Source organism: Pituophis catenifer, unplaced genomic scaffold, assembly GCF_029215685.1.
Source record: "Pituophis catenifer annectens isolate HBS135680 unplaced genomic scaffold, rPitCat1.0.hap2 SCAF_4, whole genome shotgun sequence".
NCBI lineage: Eukaryota > Metazoa > Chordata > Lepidosauria > Squamata > Colubridae > Pituophis > Pituophis catenifer.
The window spans coordinates 62432130-62454642 of record NW_027256884.1 but is presented as its reverse complement, the minus strand read 5'-3'; the positions used below and the strand labels follow the sequence as shown (position 1 = coordinate 62454642).

Genomic DNA, 22513 nt, shown 5'->3' with positions numbered 1-22513 from the left:
ACGAAAAGGGAGAGGAGCGGAAGAAGGAACTTTTGATAGGTAGTGACTGCGTGAAAGGCGAGAGAGCGGGTGAGAGGAGGAAGAAAACTCCAACAGATATATTTTGAGGCTTGAGAGAGGTGTTGACTATAAAATAAACAGATTTTCTAGAAGACAGTGCATTGGACTAGGACTGAGATTGCCTTTAAAGATTGGAAAAGAGATAACAAGTGGCGGAACTGGAGTGGTGATTGGAGAAGTGGTTCTAACAGAAATATAGATGGAGCAGAGTTGGAAAATAATGAAAATAACGAAGGTATCAGCCCCTCTGGAACCACATGTGCTTCGCCGGGCAAAATACCACATACGCACAAGGAAATAAAACCAGAACCCAGTTTAATCGTAGCTTACTCGGCAGTTTACAGTAGGCGCTGAAGCCGTATATAGAGCAAAGTCAGAGACGTCTGCATATTCTGCTCGTGGGGTTTTATAGGGTGTATGTAAGAGCGTTTTTCAATCAGCATGTATCCTTCACAGCTGCCTAGCGTTGAATCTGCTGCTTGTTTCCTTTATTGCAGCCGCGCGAGCTTATGATGTCATCCTCAGTGCCAAATCTGCTGCTCAGGTTGTTTTCATCGGACGCGGATTTATGACGTCATACTCAGCTCATCGATTGGATCCCTAACCGCCGGATCACTAACCCCCCTTTCCGTATACCGTCCGCCACCTGATATCACCATGTAGGATAATTCTAGTCGCAACACACTCCCTCCACCATGCTCTGTTGTTGTCAATTCGTTCCGTTCATTTGTTGCCAGTCCAGTCCCCTCGCTATGGGTCCAGTCCCCTTGCTATGGGTTTTCTGCTGGCGTGGTGGTGCTGTGTCGAGGGGTACTTGACACTTGTAACTTTTTATCTAAAATTGTTGAAATTGGATATTTGAACATTTTTGGAGAGTGGCAGTAAAAACTATATTTGAAGAGAGTCGAAGTGGAGGCTAAGTGGCAGACAAAGGAGGAAAAAAAAGGACTGAACAGAGGACTGAGTAGAGAATGATGCAAGAGTGAGAGAAGACTATGAAAGAAGAACATCAAAATATATATACATAGACAAGTGATTAATGATATTTGACTATTCTAATTAGAATTAATTATTAGTAATTGTTGATTATTAATTGGTAATTAGTGGTTAATGATTGAGATAAGATGGATTATTGATGCTGAATATTAACCTTAAGTAACTGCTAATGATATCTATCTTCATATTTGATTACATACATAGAACCAACTATACTGTTAACAAATTAATGCATTTTTAGAGTTTTAAAAAAAAAATCCCCTCATTTTCCTTCTCTTTCATAAACATATATACTGTATGTGTTAAAATTTATAGAGTCCTAAATAAGTACATAGAGGGACATAGAATATATATAGTAAAATATATAGCCTTGTAGAATGATAAATGTATTTATCCAGCTATAGTCATAATATTATAAATATAGATTGACATTTAAGGAATTGCACTATTTAGGTTAAATTTAAAAACTATTTAAGTGACTCTTATAGGTAACAAATTTAAGGATATTAAAAATAAATCATTGTATGAAAATTTGGAAGAACTTGCAGCAAATAGTAAAAATGACAAGCACAGGCACAACGACGATAACCAAAATAAATAAAAAAACAACCTCAAATCAGGCATCTCTTACAGCGTCCCCAGCACAGCAAAGGTTGATAGAAAGCATGCTGGGAGCAGATAAAAAAAAGACAGGCTCCATTTCCAGTATACAAAATATTCAATCAGTGTTGGCAATGATCCAGGAGGCAATGAACAAGACACAAAAATCCATTGTGAATAATCACGAGGAAACAAAAAGAAATCATGAGGACCTTAAATCTGATGTGGGAGAAATAAAAGACAATATTAAAAAAATGGACGATAAAATAGAAAAAATCCAATAGAACAACTCTAGGAATGAGCAAAGGATCCAAAAAGTAGAATCAAAAATGGAACAAACAGATAAGAAAATAAGAGACATTGGAGGCTTGGACTCTGATTGGGTAGATTCGGATGGGGTGACGGAGGTGGGTCTTGAGAATGTTATCTGGGGGGGGGTTGACCTTGTGACTCCCGAGGACACATGTTTATTGGATGCTGCCACATGTTTATTGGACCCATGTCCCTCCTGGTTGGTGCTGGCCTCCTGGGAGGTTACACGAGGCTGGCTCCAGGGGATTATTAATGCTTCTTTGAGTGAGGATCTCTTCCCCCCATCTTTAAAAGAGGCGGTGGTGAGGCCTCTCCTCAAGAAGCCTTCCCTGGACCTGGCTTATTAGCAAATTATCATCCAGTCTCCAACCTTAGCTTCGTTGCGAAGGTTGTTGAGAGTGTGATGGCGCGACAACTTCCCCAATACCTGGATGAAGCCGATTATCTAGATCCGTTCCAGTTGGGCTTCAGGCCCGGGTACAGCACAGAAACAGCATTGGTCGCATTGGTTGATGATCTCTGGAGGGCTCGGGACAGGGGTTGTTCCTCTGTCCTGGTCCTATTAGATCTCTCAGCGGCTTTTGATACCATCGATCATGGTATCATGCTGAGACGATTGGAGGGGCTGGGAGTGGGGGGCACCGTGTTACGGTGGTTCTCCTCCTTCCTCTCCGATCGTACGCAGTTTGTGTTGGCAGGGGGACAGAGGTTGACTTCAAGGCGCCTTGTTTGTGGGGTGCCACAAGGATCAGTCCTCTCGCCCCTTTTGTTCAACATTTATGTAAAGCCGCTGGGCGAGATCATCCGTGGTTTCGGGGTGAGGTTTCATCAGTATGCTGATGATACTCAGCTGTACATCTCCACCCCGGACCACCCCAATGATGCCCTTGATGTGATATCCCAATGCCTGGAGGCTGTGCGGATCTGAATGGGGAGGAACAAGCTCAGACTCAACCCCTCCAAGACCGAGTGGCTGTGGTTTCCGGAGTCCCGGTATAGTCAGCTGGCTCCATTGCTGACTATTGGGGGTGAGATCTTGTCCCCCTCAGAGAGGGTTCGCAACTTGGGTGTTCTCCTGGATGCACAGCTGTCCTTGGAAGATCATATGACGCCCGTGGCCAGGGGAGCTTTTTATCAGGTTCTCCTGATACACCAGTTGCGTCCCTTTCTGGACCGGGATGCCCTGTGCACGGTCACTCATGCCCTCATCACGTCCCGTCTGGACTACTGTAACACTCTCTACATGGGGCTCCCCTTGAAGAGAGCTCGGAGGCTCCAACTGGTCCAGAATGCGGCCGTGCGGGTGGTTATGGGGGCGACTTGGCGCACCCACGTAACACCCCTTCTGCGCGAGCTGCACTGGCTCCTGGTGGTCTTCCGAGTGCGATTTAAGGTGTTGGTCACCACCTTTAAAGCGCTCCATGGCTTAGTACCGGAGTATATACGAGACCGCCTGCTGCCAGCAACAGCCTCCCACCGGCCAATACGCTCCCACAGAGAGGGGCTCCTCAGAGTGCCGTCGGCCAGACAATGCTGACTGGCGACACCCAGAGGGAGAGCCTTCTCTGTGGAGGCGCCAGCCCTCTGGAATGAGCTGCCCCTTGAGATCCGTCTCATCCCCGACCTGCGTACCTTTCGCCGTGCTTTGAAGACCCTCTTGTTCCAACAAGCCGGCCTGGCCTAATACAAATTTTAGAATGGGTCTATGTGTGTTTTAATCTATGGGCCAAATTTTTATATATTCAATTTTAAATTGTTTTAAATTTTGTAAATTTATATGTGTTTTAATATGGCTGTACACCGCCCTGAGTCCTTCGGGAGAAGAGCAGTATAGAAATCTAATAAACATAACATAACATAACATAACATAACATAACATAACATAACATAACATAACATAACATAACATAACATAACATAACATAACATAACATAACATAACAAAAACAGATGTTAACCAGTAGGGAACTAGAAGAATCGATTGTGCATCTGGAAATGGAGAAGGCATCATTTAATCTTAGGTTCCAGAATATTACGGAAAATAAGGATGAAGACCTAGGAGATAATGGCGGAAATCCTGGCAGAAACAACACAAAGAAATAAGGAGGATATATGAAGGGACATTGATGAGGTCTATAGAGTGCACACAAAATATGCACATAGGCACAAATTGCCAAAGAAAGTGCATGTTAGATTTACTAAAAAAACAATAAAGGAAGAAATCTATAAAAAAATGAGAGATGAGGCAATATTGTATAAAGGAAAGGAGATAATAACACTCAAACAAATTCCAAGACGAGTAAGAGACCAGAGGAAAAAAAATCACAATTTTCTCACATCACAATTAAACAAATATAAAGTCATGTTTCGATGGCTGATACTGGAGGGCATCCTAATCTCTTGGCAAGAGAAGAAATTTAAGATAGATACCTTGGAAAAGGCCCAGGAATTTTTTGAACATCATTTTGCCTTGGAGGAAGATCAAGAAAGCAGGGAGGAATCAGAGAGTAAAAGCCAGGAAAAATATGTTACAGAAGAAACTGAAGGAGAACAAGAGGAAAAGAGAAGATTGGAAAGAGAACGAATAGAGAGAGAGGGAGCGAGGGAAAAAACACAAATAGTAATAAGAAATACAAGAAGACTAAGGACAACGAACAAATAAGAACGAAGATGGAGGAAGAAATAAAAATGATTTCAGTAAACATAAACGGTTTAAATGCACCAGCCAAAAGAATGCAAACATTTACAAAGTTACAAAGATTGGAGATGGATATCATAAATTTACAGGAAGTACACATTAAGAAACAACACAGAAAGATGCTAGAGAACCCAAGGCTAGGAAATCTATATACTTCATTAGCAGAACCAAAAAAGCGAGGAATAGCAGTTTATATCAAAAAACATTTGAAAACAAAACAAATATACACAGATGGGGATGGAAGGATCTTAATGACTGAAATACAGACAGAACAAAAAACAATATTATTGATTTCAACTTATGCACCAAATAATAACCAAAATGAATTCTATAAAAAGATACATGATAAAGTAAAAGAATTAGAATACGAAAACATCTGCATAAGTTGACTTCAATTCAATTACGGACATGAAAAAAGACTACCAGAGTAATAAGAACAAGAAAACCAAGAAAAAGACACTTCCAGATACGTTTAAAGAGACGATACAGGAACTATGTCTTCATGATACATGGAGGGAGATAAATAAAGAGAAAAAACAATACACATTCTATTCTAGTCCACACTAATCATGGTCTAGAATAGACATGGCATATATGACGACAGAGCTTAGATAAGATGTAGCAGAAGTGGAAATAATGACATATATGTGGGCAGATCATAATCCAGTAAAAGTAATATCCTTTCTAAGGTAGGTTAAATGAGGACCCAGATTGTGGGGGCAATAAGATGACTTTGTATAAATATACAAAAGTATGAAGGCTATTGCTTAACGCATTGTAAGCCACCCTGAGTCTCCGGAGAAGGGCGGCATATAAATCAAATTAAAAAAAAAAAAAATATGGAAAGGACAACGGACAAGAAAAAGATGGATGATGAATAAAGAAATATTAAAAGACAAAGAATACATTCAGATGATTGAAAAAGAAATGAACATATTCTTCAGGATAAACACAAAAGAGGAAACTTCTCTTCAAAATTTATGGAACATGACAAAAGCATACATAAGAGGTCTAACAACTGCATATATGGCAAAGAAAAATAAAAACAAACAACAAGAACGAGACAACCTGTTAAAAGAGTTTAAAGAATGTGAATCTGACCTATAGAAGGATCCTCAAAATAAAACGACCAAAGGAAAAATAAATTTGATAAAACATAAAATTAGAGATAGCACGGAAAATTAAGTCAGTAAAACAAAACCATTTTGAATGTGCGAATAAAATGGGACGCTGGTTGGCATATAAATTGAAAAAAGAAAAAGAGAAAAGAACGATACACCAATTACAAGATGAGAAAGGAGAGATGCATTATAGAAAGGAGGAAAAAATATATAGCAAATTGTTTTTTTTCAAAAGCTGTATGAGCAAGAGGAGATATTCGAAGAAGACATTAAACAATATTTAAATAAATCAGATTTAAAGGAAATAGAAGAGACACACAGGGAAATATTGAATAGGCCAATTAGTATGATTGAATTAATAGAGGCAAGGAAAAAACAGAAAAATAATAAAACTCCAGGTCCAGATGGCATCCCAGCAGAATTTTATAAGTGTTGTCAACAACCACTAGATGAAATTATACTCGAAACATTTAATGATGCACTTTTGAAGGCCAAAATACCCAATTCTTGGATGGAAGCCATTATCACCCTTATTCCAAAAGAGGAGACAGACCAATCACAAATCAAAAATTAGAGACCAATATCGTTACTAAATGTAAATTACAAATTATTCACATTGATTATTGCGGAAAGACTAAAAAAAGTAATAAACGAATATATCCATTCTGATCAGAACGCCTTTCTGCCAAAAAGACAAATAAAAAATAATATAAGAATAATAATTGATGTATTGGAATACTATGAAGCAAATCCGGATAAACAAATGGCAGTAATATTCTTGGATACACAAAAGGCCTTCGACATTTAAATTGGAAATTTCTTACTTTACAATTGAAAAATATGAAATTTGGCGATAAATTTGTAAATATGATAAAGAAAATATACTCATCTCAAACAGCAAAAATAACAATAAACAGAAACATGACTGAACAATTTATAATAACAAAAGGAGTGAGACAGGGATGCCCTTTAATCCCTTTATTGTTCATACTATCTTTAGAGATACTGTTAAATGAAATTAGAAGAGACAAGGAAATAAAAGGACTGAAAGTTAAAAAAGAGGAATATAAACTTCAAGCCTTCACCAACGACTTGGTCTTCATCATAGAACAGCCAATATCGACAGGACCCAAATTGTTATCACGAATAGAAGAATATGGGAAAATAGCAGGACTTAAAATTAACAGGCAAAAAACAAAGGCATTAACGAAGAATCTCACAAAACAACAAGAGAAAGAACTAGAAGACAGAATGGGTATACAAATGACAAAAAAGTAAAATATTTAGGAATATGGCTAACAAATAAAAGATCATCGATTAGAGAAGACTACAACAAATTAGCAAGACAGATAAAGACAGATCTAGAAATCTGGAGCAAACTAGAGTTATCATCTTGGGAAGATAGCCTCAATCAAAATGAATGTGCTACCAAGAATGTTATTTTTATTCCAAGTGATTCCGATAAAATTGGGGAAGAATTTTTTTAAAGATTTTAACAAACTTATAGCGAATTACATTTGGCAGGGGAAGAAAGCAAGGATCAAAATAAAAGATTTACAAGATATGAGAGAGAGAGGAGGATTAGCACTCCCAGACTGGGAAACATATTACAAAGCAACTTCATTGATATGGATTAAAGATTAGATGGAACTAAAAAACAAAAGAATATTGTCATTAGAGGGATATGATCTACAAAGAGGATGGCATGCTTTCTTGTGGGAGGGAAAAAGTAGACAGCACGGATATTTTCAAAGACATTTGATCAGGGAAGCATTGCTACAGACATGGCAGGCAGGGCCGGATTTAGATTGAAAGAGGCACTAGGCTATTCCACTTATGAGGCCCTTTCACCAGTGGTGGGATTCAATTTTTTAACAACAGGTTCTGTGGGCGTGGCTTAGTTGGAGGTGTGGCTTGGCAATCATGTGACTGGGTGGGCGTGGCTAGCTGGTCACGTGACTGTGTAGGCATGGGTAGCTCGTCATGTGACCGGGTGGGCGTGGCTATGTGCATAGACTTTTTTCAGAGGGCTGAAAAAAGTCATTTCTGACTGGGCCTCGCACTTTTGACCGGTCCTCACACTTATGACCATCCTCACATTTATGCCCGTGCAGCTTTCTTAACAACCATGTCACTCATTTCACAACTGCTTTTCTTCACCATGGTGACAAGATAGGGCAAAAACGTAAAATGTGAGGACAGTCGTAAGTTCGAGGACTGGTCAAAAGTGCGAGGCCCAGTCAAAAATAACTTTTTCAGCCCTCTGAGTAGTCCATATGCACAAAAGGACTACCCAGAGGGCTGAAAAAAGTCATTTCTGACTGGGCCTCGCACTTTTGACCGGTCCTCACACTTATGACCATCCTCACATTTATGCCCGTGCAGCTTTCTTAACAACCATGTCACTCATTTCACAACTGCTTTTCTTCACCATGGTGACAAGATAGGGCAAAAACGTAAAATGTGAGGACAGTCGTAAGTTCGAGGACTGGTCAAAAGTGCGAGGACCAGTCAAAAATTACTTTTTCAGCCCTCTGAGTAGTCCATATGCACAAAAGGACTACCCAGAGGGCTGAAAAAAGTCATTTCTGACTGGGCCTCGCACTTTTGACCGGTCCTCACACTTATGACCATCCTCACATTTATGCCCGTGCAGCTTTCTTAACAACCATGTCACTCATTTCACAACTGCTTCTCTTCACCATGGTGACAAGATAGGGCAAAAATGTAAAATGTGAGGACAGTCGTAAGTTCGAGGACTCCTTTTCCTCTAGGAGGCAGCAATAGATGGGGAGTGGGCGGGGTAAGCGAACGGCCGGCGATCCAACAGAGCAGAGAGGGAGGGTGAGTGAAGGCGTGGAAGCTGCTTTCTCTATCCTGCTCTCTTGCGTCCGGAGCCCACGTGGATCCCAGGCAGCGGAACTCAGGCTAGGGAAGGGGTGGGCAATTGTGGCTCTTTTACAACCTGTGGACTTCAACTCCCAGAATTCCTGAGACAGCCAAGCTGTCTCAGGAATTCTGGAAGTTGAAGTCCACAGGTTGTAAAAGAGCCACAATTGCCTACCCCTGGCTACGGTAGGCTGGCACCGCGCGGGTGGGAGGTGGGGCGGGTAAGCTAGCAATTTAACAAAGGGCTCGGCCGAACCCCCTAGAACCCCCAGAATCCCACCACTGTGTAGGCCCCTCTTGATCTTGAGGCCCTAGGCTGAAGCCTAGTTAGCCTATAGGAAAATCCGGCCCTGATGGCAGGGGATAAAAAAGAAACATTATGACAAAATTCCGGAATGGCTATCTACTATGGAGGCACAAATCTATCCAAATGCTCTAGATATTGGCAAAATGAAAATTTACAAAGATTTGCTGAATAATCAAGAGGAATTAAGAACAAGACAGGAATTGAAAGAATTGGGTACAGACATTGACTGGTGGCCCTATATGCAATAAAATCTAGATACAGGACAGATTTGGCACAATTTGGATTTCAAAAGGGAACATATGAATTAGATAAAATTCTTCAGGGAACAGAGGATAAATTGGAAGAAGAGGTAGTTAAAGAAAATATGATAATTTGGGCAAAAAAAATTGGATACAATATTGAATTAGATAAATGGGAGAAATTATGCAATATAAACTACAAACTAACAATGTCTGTACCCTATAAAGAAAATATACATAAAATATTTTATAGGTGGAATCTCCCACCTGCCAGATTGGCAAAGATGTTTCCAAATACTTCCCCGCTTTGCTGGAAATGTAAACATCAAAAAGGAACTTATTATCACATGTGGTGGTCTTGCCAGAAGGCAAAACAATTTTGGCAAACAATTAAAATACAAATAGAAGAAATTATAAATCAACAAATAGAAATGAGGCCAGAAACTTTCTTACTGGGAATAATTACTGGGCCATATGAAAAAGAAATAAAATACTTAATTATTCACATATTGACTGCAGCACGAATAGTTTTCGCCCAAAACTGGAAAAACAATGACATACCATCAGAAGCCAGGGTGATTAGAAAAATTATGGAGTGTGTGGAAATGGATAGCTCACAAAGGAGATACAAGAAAAAGATGAAACAAAATACTACTTAGACTGGGAGAAATGGTATAAATGGTTGGAGGAGAAAGGGGGGGAAAAGGGGGGGGCAAAAGAAAACTAAACAATGGTTTAATTAGGTGGAGAAATATGGGAACAAATGGGAAGATATAAATTGTGGAAAGGAAACTAGGTACCTGTTTATGTTAAATGTAAATAAAATATTTAGATTAAGAGAATATATATATATATATATATGATATACTAGAAATATATGTATAAAAGATAGATTAAAATAAGAAAAAGAAAATGTATAAATATAGATTACTGATGTGAAGTTGTTAAAAAGAAGAAGATGTAAATATCTGTTTTTTTTGGGTTTTTTTTTTTTTGTTTGCTTGTTTGAAAAAAATGTTCAATAAAAATTATTTTTTAAAAAATATATTTTTGCCCTACTGTTTGTATGATTTTGGTAGATCTGCATTTGAACAATATATTGTCATCTATAGTTTGGAACAAAGGTCAGCAAGAAAATAACTGCCATAAGGAGTTTTGCCATTCCTCAAATAAATGTGGACAAGAAGGTATTCTCGGAAATAAAGATGCTTTTGAAGCATCTTTATTTATGTCAGTTAGAACTACTAGGTTGGCTTCTTTTACATCTGGTTTAATATAAATATTTTTTAAAGGAAAACTGGGCACAGGGCTGGGGAATATCAAATGAAGTGAATATAGATATCAGCAATGATACTTTCCTTTGGCATAAAGCAGAATACTGTATACACTCAGTCTTTCATAAGGATCTTGTTGTTGGTCATTCATAAGTCCTGTTTTATTAGCAGAACACAAGAAAAATACTATTTAACATTCAATCAGATAATATTTACCCTCTTGCACTGGGTTCCCAGTATGGTGCATATAATCCTGAAAATGCAGGAACAAAGTAGCAGCCGTAAGATGTGCCTACTTCAGCAGCAAGTTTCTCTAAAATCAATACAAAATAGAAAACTTATCTCTGCAAAGAAATAGTCATTTGAAAGCTAAGAATTGCAAAACAAAATGTAAGTAATTTCTAGAATAAATGACTGTTGAGGGCATTAATCTATATAACAAACATAGAGCCAGGAAGCAGAAGTATAAATTTTATATATGGTATAATCTTCAACAAGTTGGTACTTTCTGGATATGCTGAACTACAATATACCTCCCAGAGATCATTTATATCCATAAATAAAAGCTTATGGTATGATTTGAATAGAAATAAATCCTACTGAGCTTTCTTTTTTTTCAGGAAAATGGTGTAGAATTGCAGTTTTAATTAATTATAATAATTGAAACTCTGTATGATTATTATTCCTACTCCTACTAGTAATATTCACCATATAAATATTTCAATATTACATTTTCAGAAGGGTCCCTAAGCCTAAAAATTAGGTACCTAGGGTTAAAAATGGCATAGACCTTGAGTACACAAATAAAATTCTTATCTAAGTGAACATGTTTGAATGAAACACAGAACCCGAGTCCTTGTATACTTACAGATTTACAATAAATTAGAAAGTTATACTCACCTACTTCTTCTGAAGATTTTGCAATACCAAGATTGTCCCTCAACCAACGAACAACAGCTCCTGCAATAGCAACAGAGCCCTAAAACAAAAAGGCAAACTAAAAATGTTTCATTCATTACTTCATGATTGTTCTTACTATATAATATCCAAATATGTATTAAAATTGATGTCTATTTATTTATTTTATTAAATGTATATGCAGCGAGAGAAGAGAAAGTAAAAGCCTTTTTTTTTTTATTGAGAAAAGAAAAGTTGGGGAATTTTTAAAAAAATAAGAAATTGGGACTAATGAATTAATGAAATTATGAAGACTGAATCCCATTCTATTGAAATGTGGAATAGTGGTAATTGACAAGAGGAAACTTTGAATATTTTACTGAAGAGTTTAAAGGCTTGAAAGTATTGTGCTCTATTGAAAGCTAGTCTGCAGTGCCATCTGGTGGCAGAAGGGAAAAAGATTTTGACTTGAAAGAAATTTTGACTACAGCTGACCTTGACATTTGGCTGAGTGATAAATAAAACAGATGTGCAAGCGAGAAGACTGGGTTTTGAACTTTCCTTTTGGCTTTTAATCTTTTATTATTATTATTACCTTTTTTGGGGGGGATGATTAGCTTTATTTACTCACTTGTGAATGCTTTGAAATACTTTGTTTTTGAGTTTTGCTGGTGGATAAGTGAAAGGCATTCTATTTCGTGTTTTGTATTTTCTATTTCTTTTATGGGATTTTTTTTGTCTAATATGCCTTTTTGTTATTTGACCAAAAACAACTAGATTGACAAGAATTTGGATTAAGACTGGAAGAGTCAGAAGAAAAATTTTTCCTTTTGGCCGTTTGGATTTTTATCTTTTATCTTTTAATTTTTGCAATTAATTTTTTCTTTTTCTTTCTCTGAGGGGTATTTGGAATTTTGATTTTTGAGGGAGGTGGTTGATTGGAATTTTTGTTCTTTAATTTTTATACCTTATTTTTATTTTTGCTAATCCAACCATCAGGGAGGATTAGACACTTGGATTATAAATATATCATAAATGGATTATAAATTTATTTCAAAAAAAAAAGTGGAAATAAAGAAATGTACACGTTATCACAGATGTAGATGTAATCACATCTACATCCACACATATGTAATCTCAGATGCAGATGTAATCACATCTACATCCAACAGCAAGTCCCTCATCGACAGAAACACAGAAAACCTCGGAGATGATGGTGTTAAAAAATTTCATGCAATCGCTTCATGATGATTTGAAACAGGAGTTAAAAGAAATGAAAGCTATGATTGGGAAAAATGAAGAGAGAATCCAGAAAGTAGAAGAAAAAGCAAAAATGACAGAAAAGAAAGTTGAGGAATTAGAAGAAAAACTTGTATCAACTGACAAATTGCAAGGAAAAACAATTATCCTGTTGGAGATGGAGCGTTCTGATTTTTATTTAAGATTCCAAAATATAGAGAAAGAAAAAGGAGAAAATTTACCCGAGGTGATTGCTGAGATATTGACAGAAGTTTTGGAACAACCCAAGGAAAAGATCTTAAATGAGATTGACAAAGCTTTTAGAGTATACACAAGATATGCAATGAGAAATAAATTACCAAGAGAAGTACATGTAAGATTTACAAAGAAGGCAGTGAAAACAGAGATACTGCAAGCAGCAAGAGATACAGCGCTGAAACATAAAGACAAAGATATTGTGGTATTGAGGCAAATACCTAGAAGAGTTAGAGATCTGAGGAGAGAATATCAATTCCTAACAAAATTTTTAATATCTAAAGGAGTGAGTTTTAGATGGTTAATACTTGAAAGAATTTTGGTGACATGGCAAGAACAAAGACATAGGCTTGACACTATTGGAAAAGCAAAACTATTTTATGAATGATTCTGTGGACCACTAGAAGAGGACTTGGGAGCAATAGGAGAGACAAAGCCAAAAGATGAAGAGAAAGAGAAAGAAGAAAGAGTAGAAAAAACATTAAGAGAAGGAGCAAGAGAAAAGGACCCAATGGAACAAAGAGAGACAAGGGCGATGAAGTCAAAAACTAGCCACAAGTAAAACATGGAAGAAAAAATAAAAGCAATATAAATGTAAATGGATTGAATGCGGCGATAAAAAGAAACAGAACTTTGAATAAATTAAAAACTTTGAAGATGGATATTATATGTTTACAAGAAGTACATATTAGAAAGCAACATATAAAATTACTAGAATACCCAAAATTAGGAGTCTTATTTACCTCATTGATACAACAAAGCAAAAGAGGAGTAGCTTTATATATTAAAGAAAAATTAGAACCTAAATTACTCTTTGAAGACAAAGAAGGCAGGATTCTGATGGTGGAAATAAGAATGAATAATAAACAAATACTCTTGATAGCGGTATATGCACCAATGAAAAACAAGAAGAATTTTATGGGAGATTACACAGGAAAATTTTAGAATTGGACTATTTATTTTTATTTATTTTTATTTTATCTCAAATTTATATACCGCACCTTCTCCCGAGGATTCAGGGCGGTGTACAGCCAGATAAAAACATACAATATAAACATTAAAAAACAATTAAAAGGATATATATTAATTTGGCCCCAATTTAAGATAACAAACCAATTAAAAATTAAAAAATATTAAAAAAAAATATGTTAAGCCAGCCCGGCTTGCTGAAAAAAGAAAGTTTTAAGGGCACGGCGGAAGGCACCGAGATCTTGGATCCTCCTTATCTCAGGGGGCAGCTGATTCCAGAGGGTAGGTGCCCCCACAGAGAAGGCCCTCCCCCTGGGGGTCGCCAGCCTACATTGTTTGGCTGATGGCACCCCGAGGAGGCCCTCTCTGTGGGAGCGCACAGGTCAGTGGGAGGTCGTCGGTAGCAGCAGGCAGTCTCAAAGATAACTAGGTTCTATGCAATGGAGCGCTTTAAAGGTGGTAACCAACACCTTGAAGCGCACCTGGAAGACCACTGGGAGCCAGTGCAGCTCACATAGGAGTGGTGTTATGTGGGAGTGCCAAGCGGCTCCCGTAATTACCCGCGCGGCCGCATTCTGGACCAGTTGGAGCCTCCGGGTGCTCCTCAAGGAGAGCCCCATGTAGAGAGCGTTGCAGTAGTCCAGGCGCGAGGTGACGAGGGCATGAGTGACTGTGCACAGGGAACCCTATGAATACCTATGTATAATGAGTGATTTTAATGCAGTAATAGATGTGGATCTGGACTATAAAACAAGGAAGACAAATAAAAAGTCTAGAAAAATATTGCTGAAATCCTTTTTCACAATGATAGAAGAATTGAGTATTCAAGATATTTGGAGACAAAAACATTTAAAAGAAAAACAATATTACTTTTTATTCAAATAGACATTTATCGTGGTTAAGGATAGATATGATATGGATATCAACAGAACTTATAAATAATATACCAGAAGTAAATATTGGTTCAAACATTTGGGCAGATCATAACTCAATGAAAATAATATGAAAAGAACAAAAGAGAAAGACCAAGATGGACTCTGAATGCAACAATACTAAATAAAAAGGACTTTCAACAGTTTATGGAAAAAGAATTAAGAGTTTTTCTTTAAAATAAATAAAAATGGAGATACATCACTCCAGAATGTATGGGATACGATGAAAGCCTATATTAGGTGGCTGGCAATAACATACTTGGGGAAAAAGAATAAAAGGAAGAGACAAAAGCAGAAAAAATTGGAAGAGGACTATAAAAGTTTAGAGAAAGAACTCCAAAAAGATATTCAAAACAAAACAATTAAGAAGTGACTGGAACTGAAAAAGCATGAAATAAATTTAAATGAACAAGAATATTGGCTATCCAATTGATATGACAAAATGGGAAGAAATCTGGCTTAAACATATGAAATTCCTGTGGGCAACATCATACAAAGAAAATGTGTACAAGATGCTGTATAGATGGCACCTTCCACCTGCTCGTCTTTCTAAAATGTATTCAAATCTCTCACCAAACTGTTGGAAGTGTGGGGAGATTGGCACCTATTTCCACATGTGGTGGACCTGTTCCAGGACGACTGAATTCTGGAAAATTATACAGGCATGGATCATGGAAATCACAGGTTATAACCTAATTCTGAAACCAGAGTACTATCTACTGAACATTAGGCCAGACAACATAGGCACAAATATATGGTGTCTGTGTGTATTTATCACCACGTCAGCAAGAATATGTTTCGCCCAACATTGGAAGGGGAAAGACCTGCCGGCTGAAGATTTGATTTTGGAGAAAATTTTGGATTATGCGGAAGCCGATAGACTGACTAAAGCATTGAGAGATCAAAAGGACTCCGTATATTTCCAATGTTGGGACAAATGGTACGTTTGGTTGAACAACAGATGCCCAAAAAGTCAAGTATAACCAGGATTATGTTTAATATATGTTAAATCTGACTGAAGCCTACATACCGTAGAAAGTGTAAATATCATGTAAAGTTCCTGTCGCGATCATTTGTTTGACTATTTCTTTTTTTTTGATGTATTGTTTTAAATAAATAAAAAAAATTTTTTTAAAAAAAGCGACTGGAACTGAAAAAGCATGAAATAAATTTAAATGAACAAGAATTTTTAGCAAATAAATTAAGAGCATCTAAACAGAATTTCTTTGAAAATGCAAACAAACTAGGAAGATGGTTAGCATATAAAATAAAAAAAGAGAAGGAGAAGAAAACAATAAAACATTTACAAGATGAAGAGGGGAAATTACATTACAGAAATGAAGAAAAGATGATAATAATTCAAAAATACTATGAAAAACTTTATTATCAAGAGAAAATTTCGGAGGAAGAGATAATGAAATATCTAAAAAACTCAGATTTACCTAAAATAATTGAACAATACAAGGGAATGTTAGAAGAAAGAATAACAATGATGGAACTAACAGAAGCAATTAAAAGACAAAAAAATGGGAAAGCACCAGGACCGGATGGTCTACCAGCGGAACTATACAAAACATTACAAGAAGTGATGAATAATGTAATGCTGGAACTATTTAATGAACTTCTAATGAAGGCAAGAATGCCAGACTCACGGAGGGAGGCCTATGTAACACTTATACCTAAAGAAGATGCTGATTTAAAATTGATAAAAAATTACAGACCGATTTCGTTATTAAATGTGGATTATAAGATTTTTGCTTTTATTTATTCATATGGACCAAAATGGTTTTTTACCTAAGAGACAAATCAGAGACAATATGAGGATAATTTTAAATACGTTGGAATATTATGAGACACACTCAGAAAAACAAATGGCGATGATGTTTTTAGATGCCCAAAAAGCTTTTGACAACATAAACTGGCAATTCATGATAGAACAATTGCAGAAAATGTTTTTTTGGGGAGAGATTTGTAAATACCATAAAAACAATCTATGATAGACAATCCGCTAAGATAATGATAAATGGAGAAATGACAGAAAATATTACTATTATGAAGGATACAAGACAAGGATGTCCCTTATCCCCGTTGTTTATTTTGACCTTAGAAGTTCTAAATAGAAATATTTTTATTTATTTATTTTATTTATTTGTTTTAATTTGTATACCGCCCTTCTCCAGCAGGACTCAGGGCAGTGAACAGCCAAAATAAACAGAACATACAAAATTTAAAAACAGTTTAAAAATAATTAAATATTTTTGGCCGCAATTTAAAACAACCCAATTAAAATCATTTAAATTTAACCAAAACAGTGGGATCAAGCCAGCCCGGCTAGGTGAAATAAATAAGTTTTCAGGGCCCGACGAAAAGTCCGGAGGTCTGGTATTGTACGTATCTCTGGGGGGAGGTTGTTCCAGAGGGCGGGTGCCGCCACAGAGAAGGCTCTCCCCCTGGGGGTCACCAGCCGACACTGTCTGGCGGACGGCACCCTGAGGAGGCCCTCTCTATGCGAACATACTGGCCGGTGGGAGGCTATTGGTGGCAGAACGCGGTCTTGTAAATACCCCGGCCCTAAGCCATGGAGCGCTTTAAAGGTGGTCATATTAGGCGAAATAGGGATGAAAATTCAAAAAGAAGAGTACAAACTGCAAGCCTTTGCTGATGATTTAGTATTTATCTTAGAAGAACCTCAAACAACAGGCCCATAACTATTAGAACAAATAGAGAGTTATGGGAAGGTCTTTGACTTAAAAATAAACAAAGAAAAAATGAAAATTTTGATGAAAAATACTACGGAAAAACAAAAATGAAAGATAAAAGAGAAATTAGATATACAAGTTGTGAAAAAAGTTAAATATTTGGGAGTATATTTAATGTCAAGATGTGCAATGATAAAAAAGGATAATTACTATAAACTAAAAGAACAAACTGAGAAAGACTTGGAGAAATGGAAAAATCCTCAATTGTCATTTATGGAAAGGGTTGCAATAATAAAGATGAACATATTACCAAGACTATTATTTTTATTCCAGACAGTTCCGATAAAAATTGAAAAAACTTATTTCCAACATCTTAATAAGATAACAAGAAAATTTATATGGCAAGGGAAAAAGCAAGAATAAGTATAAAATTGTTACAGGACACGAGACTACGTGGAGGATTTAGACTGCCAAATTGGGAATTATATTACCAGGCAGCAGCATTGATTTGGATGAAGGAATGGGTTGAATTAAGAAATATAAGACTACTAACATTGGAAGGTCACGATTTACAATTGGGATGGCATGCATTCCTATGGTATGGTAGAAGATACACACGTACTTTCATAGACATTATATTTATTTATTTATTTATTGGTTCGATTTATATGCCGCCCTTCTTGGGAGACTCAGGGCAGTTTACAATGTGTTAAGCAATAGCCTTCATACTTTCGTATATACCTGCCTAGTAGGGCTTTCGGCCCTCCCAAGCGGTGTTCTTTTTTATACAAAGTTAGCTTATTGCCCCTACAATCCGGGTCCTCATTTTACCTACCTCGAAAGGATGGAAGGCTGAGTCAACCTTGAGTCTGGTGAGATTTGAACTTGCAGTAATTGTAGGCAGCTGGTGCTACTTAACAGCACTTTAGTCTGCTGCGCCACCAAGGCTCTTATATAAGGAACACATTGTTCCTTATATAAAGTTAGAGATGAATACTATGTAAAAATACCAATATGGTTATCAGCAATGGAAGCTTTTAATACACCTAAATATTTTTAATTTTAGAAATATTGTTAGATACAAGGAGTTATTAACAGATAAGGGGGAATTGAAGGGGAAACGAGAATTGGAAGAACAAGGGAATGAGATGGATTGGTATACGTACAAGCAAATACAAACAAGATATGAAAAAGATGTTAAACTATATGGTTTTTACTTAGAAAAGACAGGATAGGATACTATCCTGACAAGAACAGAGGATAAATTAATTTTAAAAAATTATATTTTTTTACTTGGCATTGAGCTAGAGGAAGAATAAGTAAAAGAAACAATGATAGCTTGGGCAAAGAATTTTGGACACTTAATTAATTAATTAATTAATTAATTAATTAATTAATTAATTAATTAATTTTGTCGCATTTCTATGCCGCCCAACTCCCAAGGGACCTTGGGCAGCTTACAACAAAGAATAAAACAATGCGAACAATCCCATAAAAAATGTTAAAAAGAAAAACATTAAAATATTAAAAACTTTAAAAACGTTAAAACACATGCACTCCAATTCATGGCCGGGTCTCGCAAGATCATTATAACAAGATCAATGGCCCCAGGCCTGCTGGGAGAGCCAGGTCTTCACCGCTTTGCGGAAGGCCAATAGGGTGGGGGCGGTCCGGACCTCAGGAGGTAATTGGTTTCAGAGAGCTGGGGCAGCCACAGAGAAGGCCCTCCCCCATGGGCCTGTCAGCCGACATTGTTTAGCTGACGGGACCCGGAGGAGACCGACTCTGTGGGATCTTACCGGTCGCTAGGAGCTATGTGGTAGAAGGCGGTCTCGAAGATAGCCTGGCCCTGAGCCATTTAGACAAATGGCAACAGTTATGGGAAAGGAATTACAAACTAACAATGTCCACTGCGTATAAAGAGAATCAATATAAAATGTTTTACAGATGGCATATGCCCTCTGAGAAACTGGCAAAAATGTTTAAAATAAATCAGCTAAATGTTGGAAATGTCACCTGTTACCAGGATCTTATTATCATATGTGGTGGACATGTCCAGAAGCTAAAAACTATTGGAATAAAATTAAGACATGGTTGGAAGAAATGATACAACAACGTATTGATTTGAAACCAGAGCTGTTCCTATTGGGTATCCTTCCAGAGAAAACTAGAAATAAGAAAATACTAATTTGATTATACATGTAATAACAGCTGCAAGGATTGTTTTTGCACAAAATTGGAAAGTAGAGAAAATACCTCTGGAAGGAGAAGTGATTAAAAAAATTCTAGATTGTGCTGAAATGAATAGATTAACTTTGATGATTAAAGAAAGAGAGGATTCAGAATATTTTAAGATATGGGATCATTTTACCATTGGTTAGAAAAGAGATATAGATAAGTAACTTAATAGCTGTGTAAAAAATGGTATAATTAGAATATTGTATTTTTGGAGAAAGGTGAAAATGAAGACAGAAGAAACAACAAAAAAAGATGAAGTCATGGAGAAAACCCCGAGATGTCGCATGGAAGAGATGACTGATGTATTAAAAATGTTTATGTACAAAATAAAAAACTTTTTCAAAAAAAATGATGCTGACATCAAACATACTATAGCAACATGAATTATAGTGTTTACCTATAAATAAGTAGTGGCTGCGTGGCACCCACTGTAAACTGAAATACTAAAATGCCTGCAATGAACAATTTGACTTACTTCTAATGCATAACATACAGCCTTGTCTCTGCCCAATTTGTAAGCCACAGTGGTTAAGAGGCCATGCTCAGAGAGTGCAGGCTGAGAAAAACAGAAAAAGAAAATATTACTTATTACTTATTCTTGCTTTATAGAAAAAGTCACTGTATAATAGTCATGTACTATTTTAAAATGGCCAAAATACTAAAATAATTATTTTTCAGTTGTCTTAAACACTGGCTAATGTATTAGTTTTCTAATATGGGTATCACTTTAATGGTTTCATTCAGCAGTGAAATCCAGCAGGTTCTGGCAGGTTCTGGAGAACCGGTAGTGGAAATTTTGAGCAGTTCGGAGAACCAGTAGTGGAAATTTTGAGCAGCTCAGAGAACTGGCAAATACCACCTCTGGCTGGCCCCAGAGTGGGGTGGGAATGGAGATTTTGCAATATCCTTCCCCCAGGAGTGGGGAGGGAATGGGGATTTTGCAGTATCCTTCCCCTGGAGTGGGTGGAAATGGAGATTTTGCAGTATCCTTCCCCTGCCATGCCCACCAAGCCACACCACACCCACCAAGCCACGCCCACAGAACTGGAAGTAAAACATTTTGGATTTCACCACTGTTTCATACTAATCAATTTCTGAAAAATATTATGAAGCTAAAGCCTGAACCAGGAGTCCTATTGCAATGTGATTCTGACTTGCCTTTTGTGAGATGAATGGCTACATGAATTTGAAATTATTTAAAAATTATATAGAAGACCTTAAAGACAAAGGAAACATACCTGAACTATGTTTTTTTAAAAAATATACAATTAAGTCTATTGTGCATTAAGGTCTATTTATTTGAAAAACAGCAAATTGTTTCACTCATAGCACCAACCTTCTGGCCTGTATTACAGAGTAAGAAGCAGCCTGTTCCATACCTACAGTGGAAAAAAACCCCAAGTTATTAAGTACATCTGAAAAACAGAATGTAATTCTTCAGCTAAATTGATGAAGAAGAACCTGCAGCAGATACATATAAAAAAAAACTTGGAATAAAAAAATCACTCTAAAGCTATTCATCCACATTTCCTATTCCTATACTCCCTATACAGGAGGGATTGTGCACATTAGGCAAATGAGTATTTTGACCCTATCATCATTTTTATGTGGCCTAAGGAGATCAAAACCCTATATCAAAGTGTGCATAATTATCAGGCAGCTTCTTTTCCTCAAGCAAAATGGAGATTTAACTGACAAAAAAGAGATTTAACTGAACTCTGAAAAGTCAAAAATTATAAAAAGTCTTTCAGAGGGATGTAGCACTCTTGAAATTTCTAAGATATTGGGGCATGATCACAGAACCATTAAACGTTTTGTTGCAAAGTCAACAGGGTCGCAAGAAACGTGTTGAGCCAAAAAAGATGTATATTAACTGCTAAAGATTTGAGAAGAATCAAATGTGAGGCTACCAAGAACTCATTATCCTCCAGTGCTATCATATTCCAGAACTGCAATCTACCTGGAGTGCCCAGAAGTACAAGGTGTTCAGTGCTCAGAGACATGGCCAAGGTAAGGAGGACCACCATTGAACAAGACGCATAACTTGAAATGGCAAGACTGGACCAACAGTGTAATTTTGGTTGTTAAAAGACTGATGTCCATTTTTTACATGCCCAATAAATGCATCAGCACTTTTATTCCTATGGATATTTTATTAAAAATCCAAAATTTTGTTCCCCTGAAATTAATTCAACAAACAGGAAAAAAAAAAAGCTTTATCACATCTCTAAGAGGTACTGGATTGTTTTAAGTCAGCTAAAATTGTATTGATTTTCCTTTCTGTAATAAGTCTATAATACAATATTTCATATTAATCTTACGTATTTTTTGCTTGGCCATCCTTGAAGCACATTTGTCCTACTAATGCAGCAGACTGATCACCTAAACACTGGAAAAACAAATAATTCCATAATATTTAACCAAAAATGTTTATGCATTTATTTATTTAAGTAATCAAATTAGATTCTTTTCAGAGGAATAATTTTGGCTGTTTTTCTTTACATATAGTCAAGAAACATTTACAACTTTTTCAAGAGGCAACTGGACTTTCTGGTTTTTCTTTGAAGACATTTCGCTTCTCATCCAAGAAGCTTCTTCAGCTCTGACTGGAAGGTGGGGAATGAAAGGATTTATACTCCTTGCAGACAGATGGTCATTTGCATTCTTTAAGCAAGTCGTTAAGCTCACCTAGGACAGCGGTTCTCAACCTGGGGGTCGCGACCCCTTTGGGGGTCAAACGGCCATTTCACAGGGGTTGCCAAAGCCTTCTCTCGCCCCCCCCATGCCT

At 36.9% G+C, this 22513-nt stretch overlaps 1 protein-coding gene across 1 annotated transcript in view; it reads right to left on the bottom strand.

Moving 5' to 3' along the window:
* Nucleotides 1-22513, bottom strand: part of GK (glycerol kinase) — a 101539-nt gene that overhangs the window by 11728 nt on the left and 67298 nt on the right. Inside the window, exons 10-14 of the mRNA XM_070943380.1 lie at nucleotides 22047-22114; nucleotides 21062-21104; nucleotides 20201-20281; nucleotides 11397-11475; nucleotides 10713-10809 (exon numbers count right to left, since the gene is read on the bottom strand). Coding sequence (XP_070799481.1) covers nucleotides 10713-10809; nucleotides 11397-11475; nucleotides 20201-20281; nucleotides 21062-21104; nucleotides 22047-22114 — 368 coding nt within the window. The remainder of the gene's footprint in view (nucleotides 1-10712; nucleotides 10810-11396; nucleotides 11476-20200; nucleotides 20282-21061; nucleotides 21105-22046; nucleotides 22115-22513) is intronic.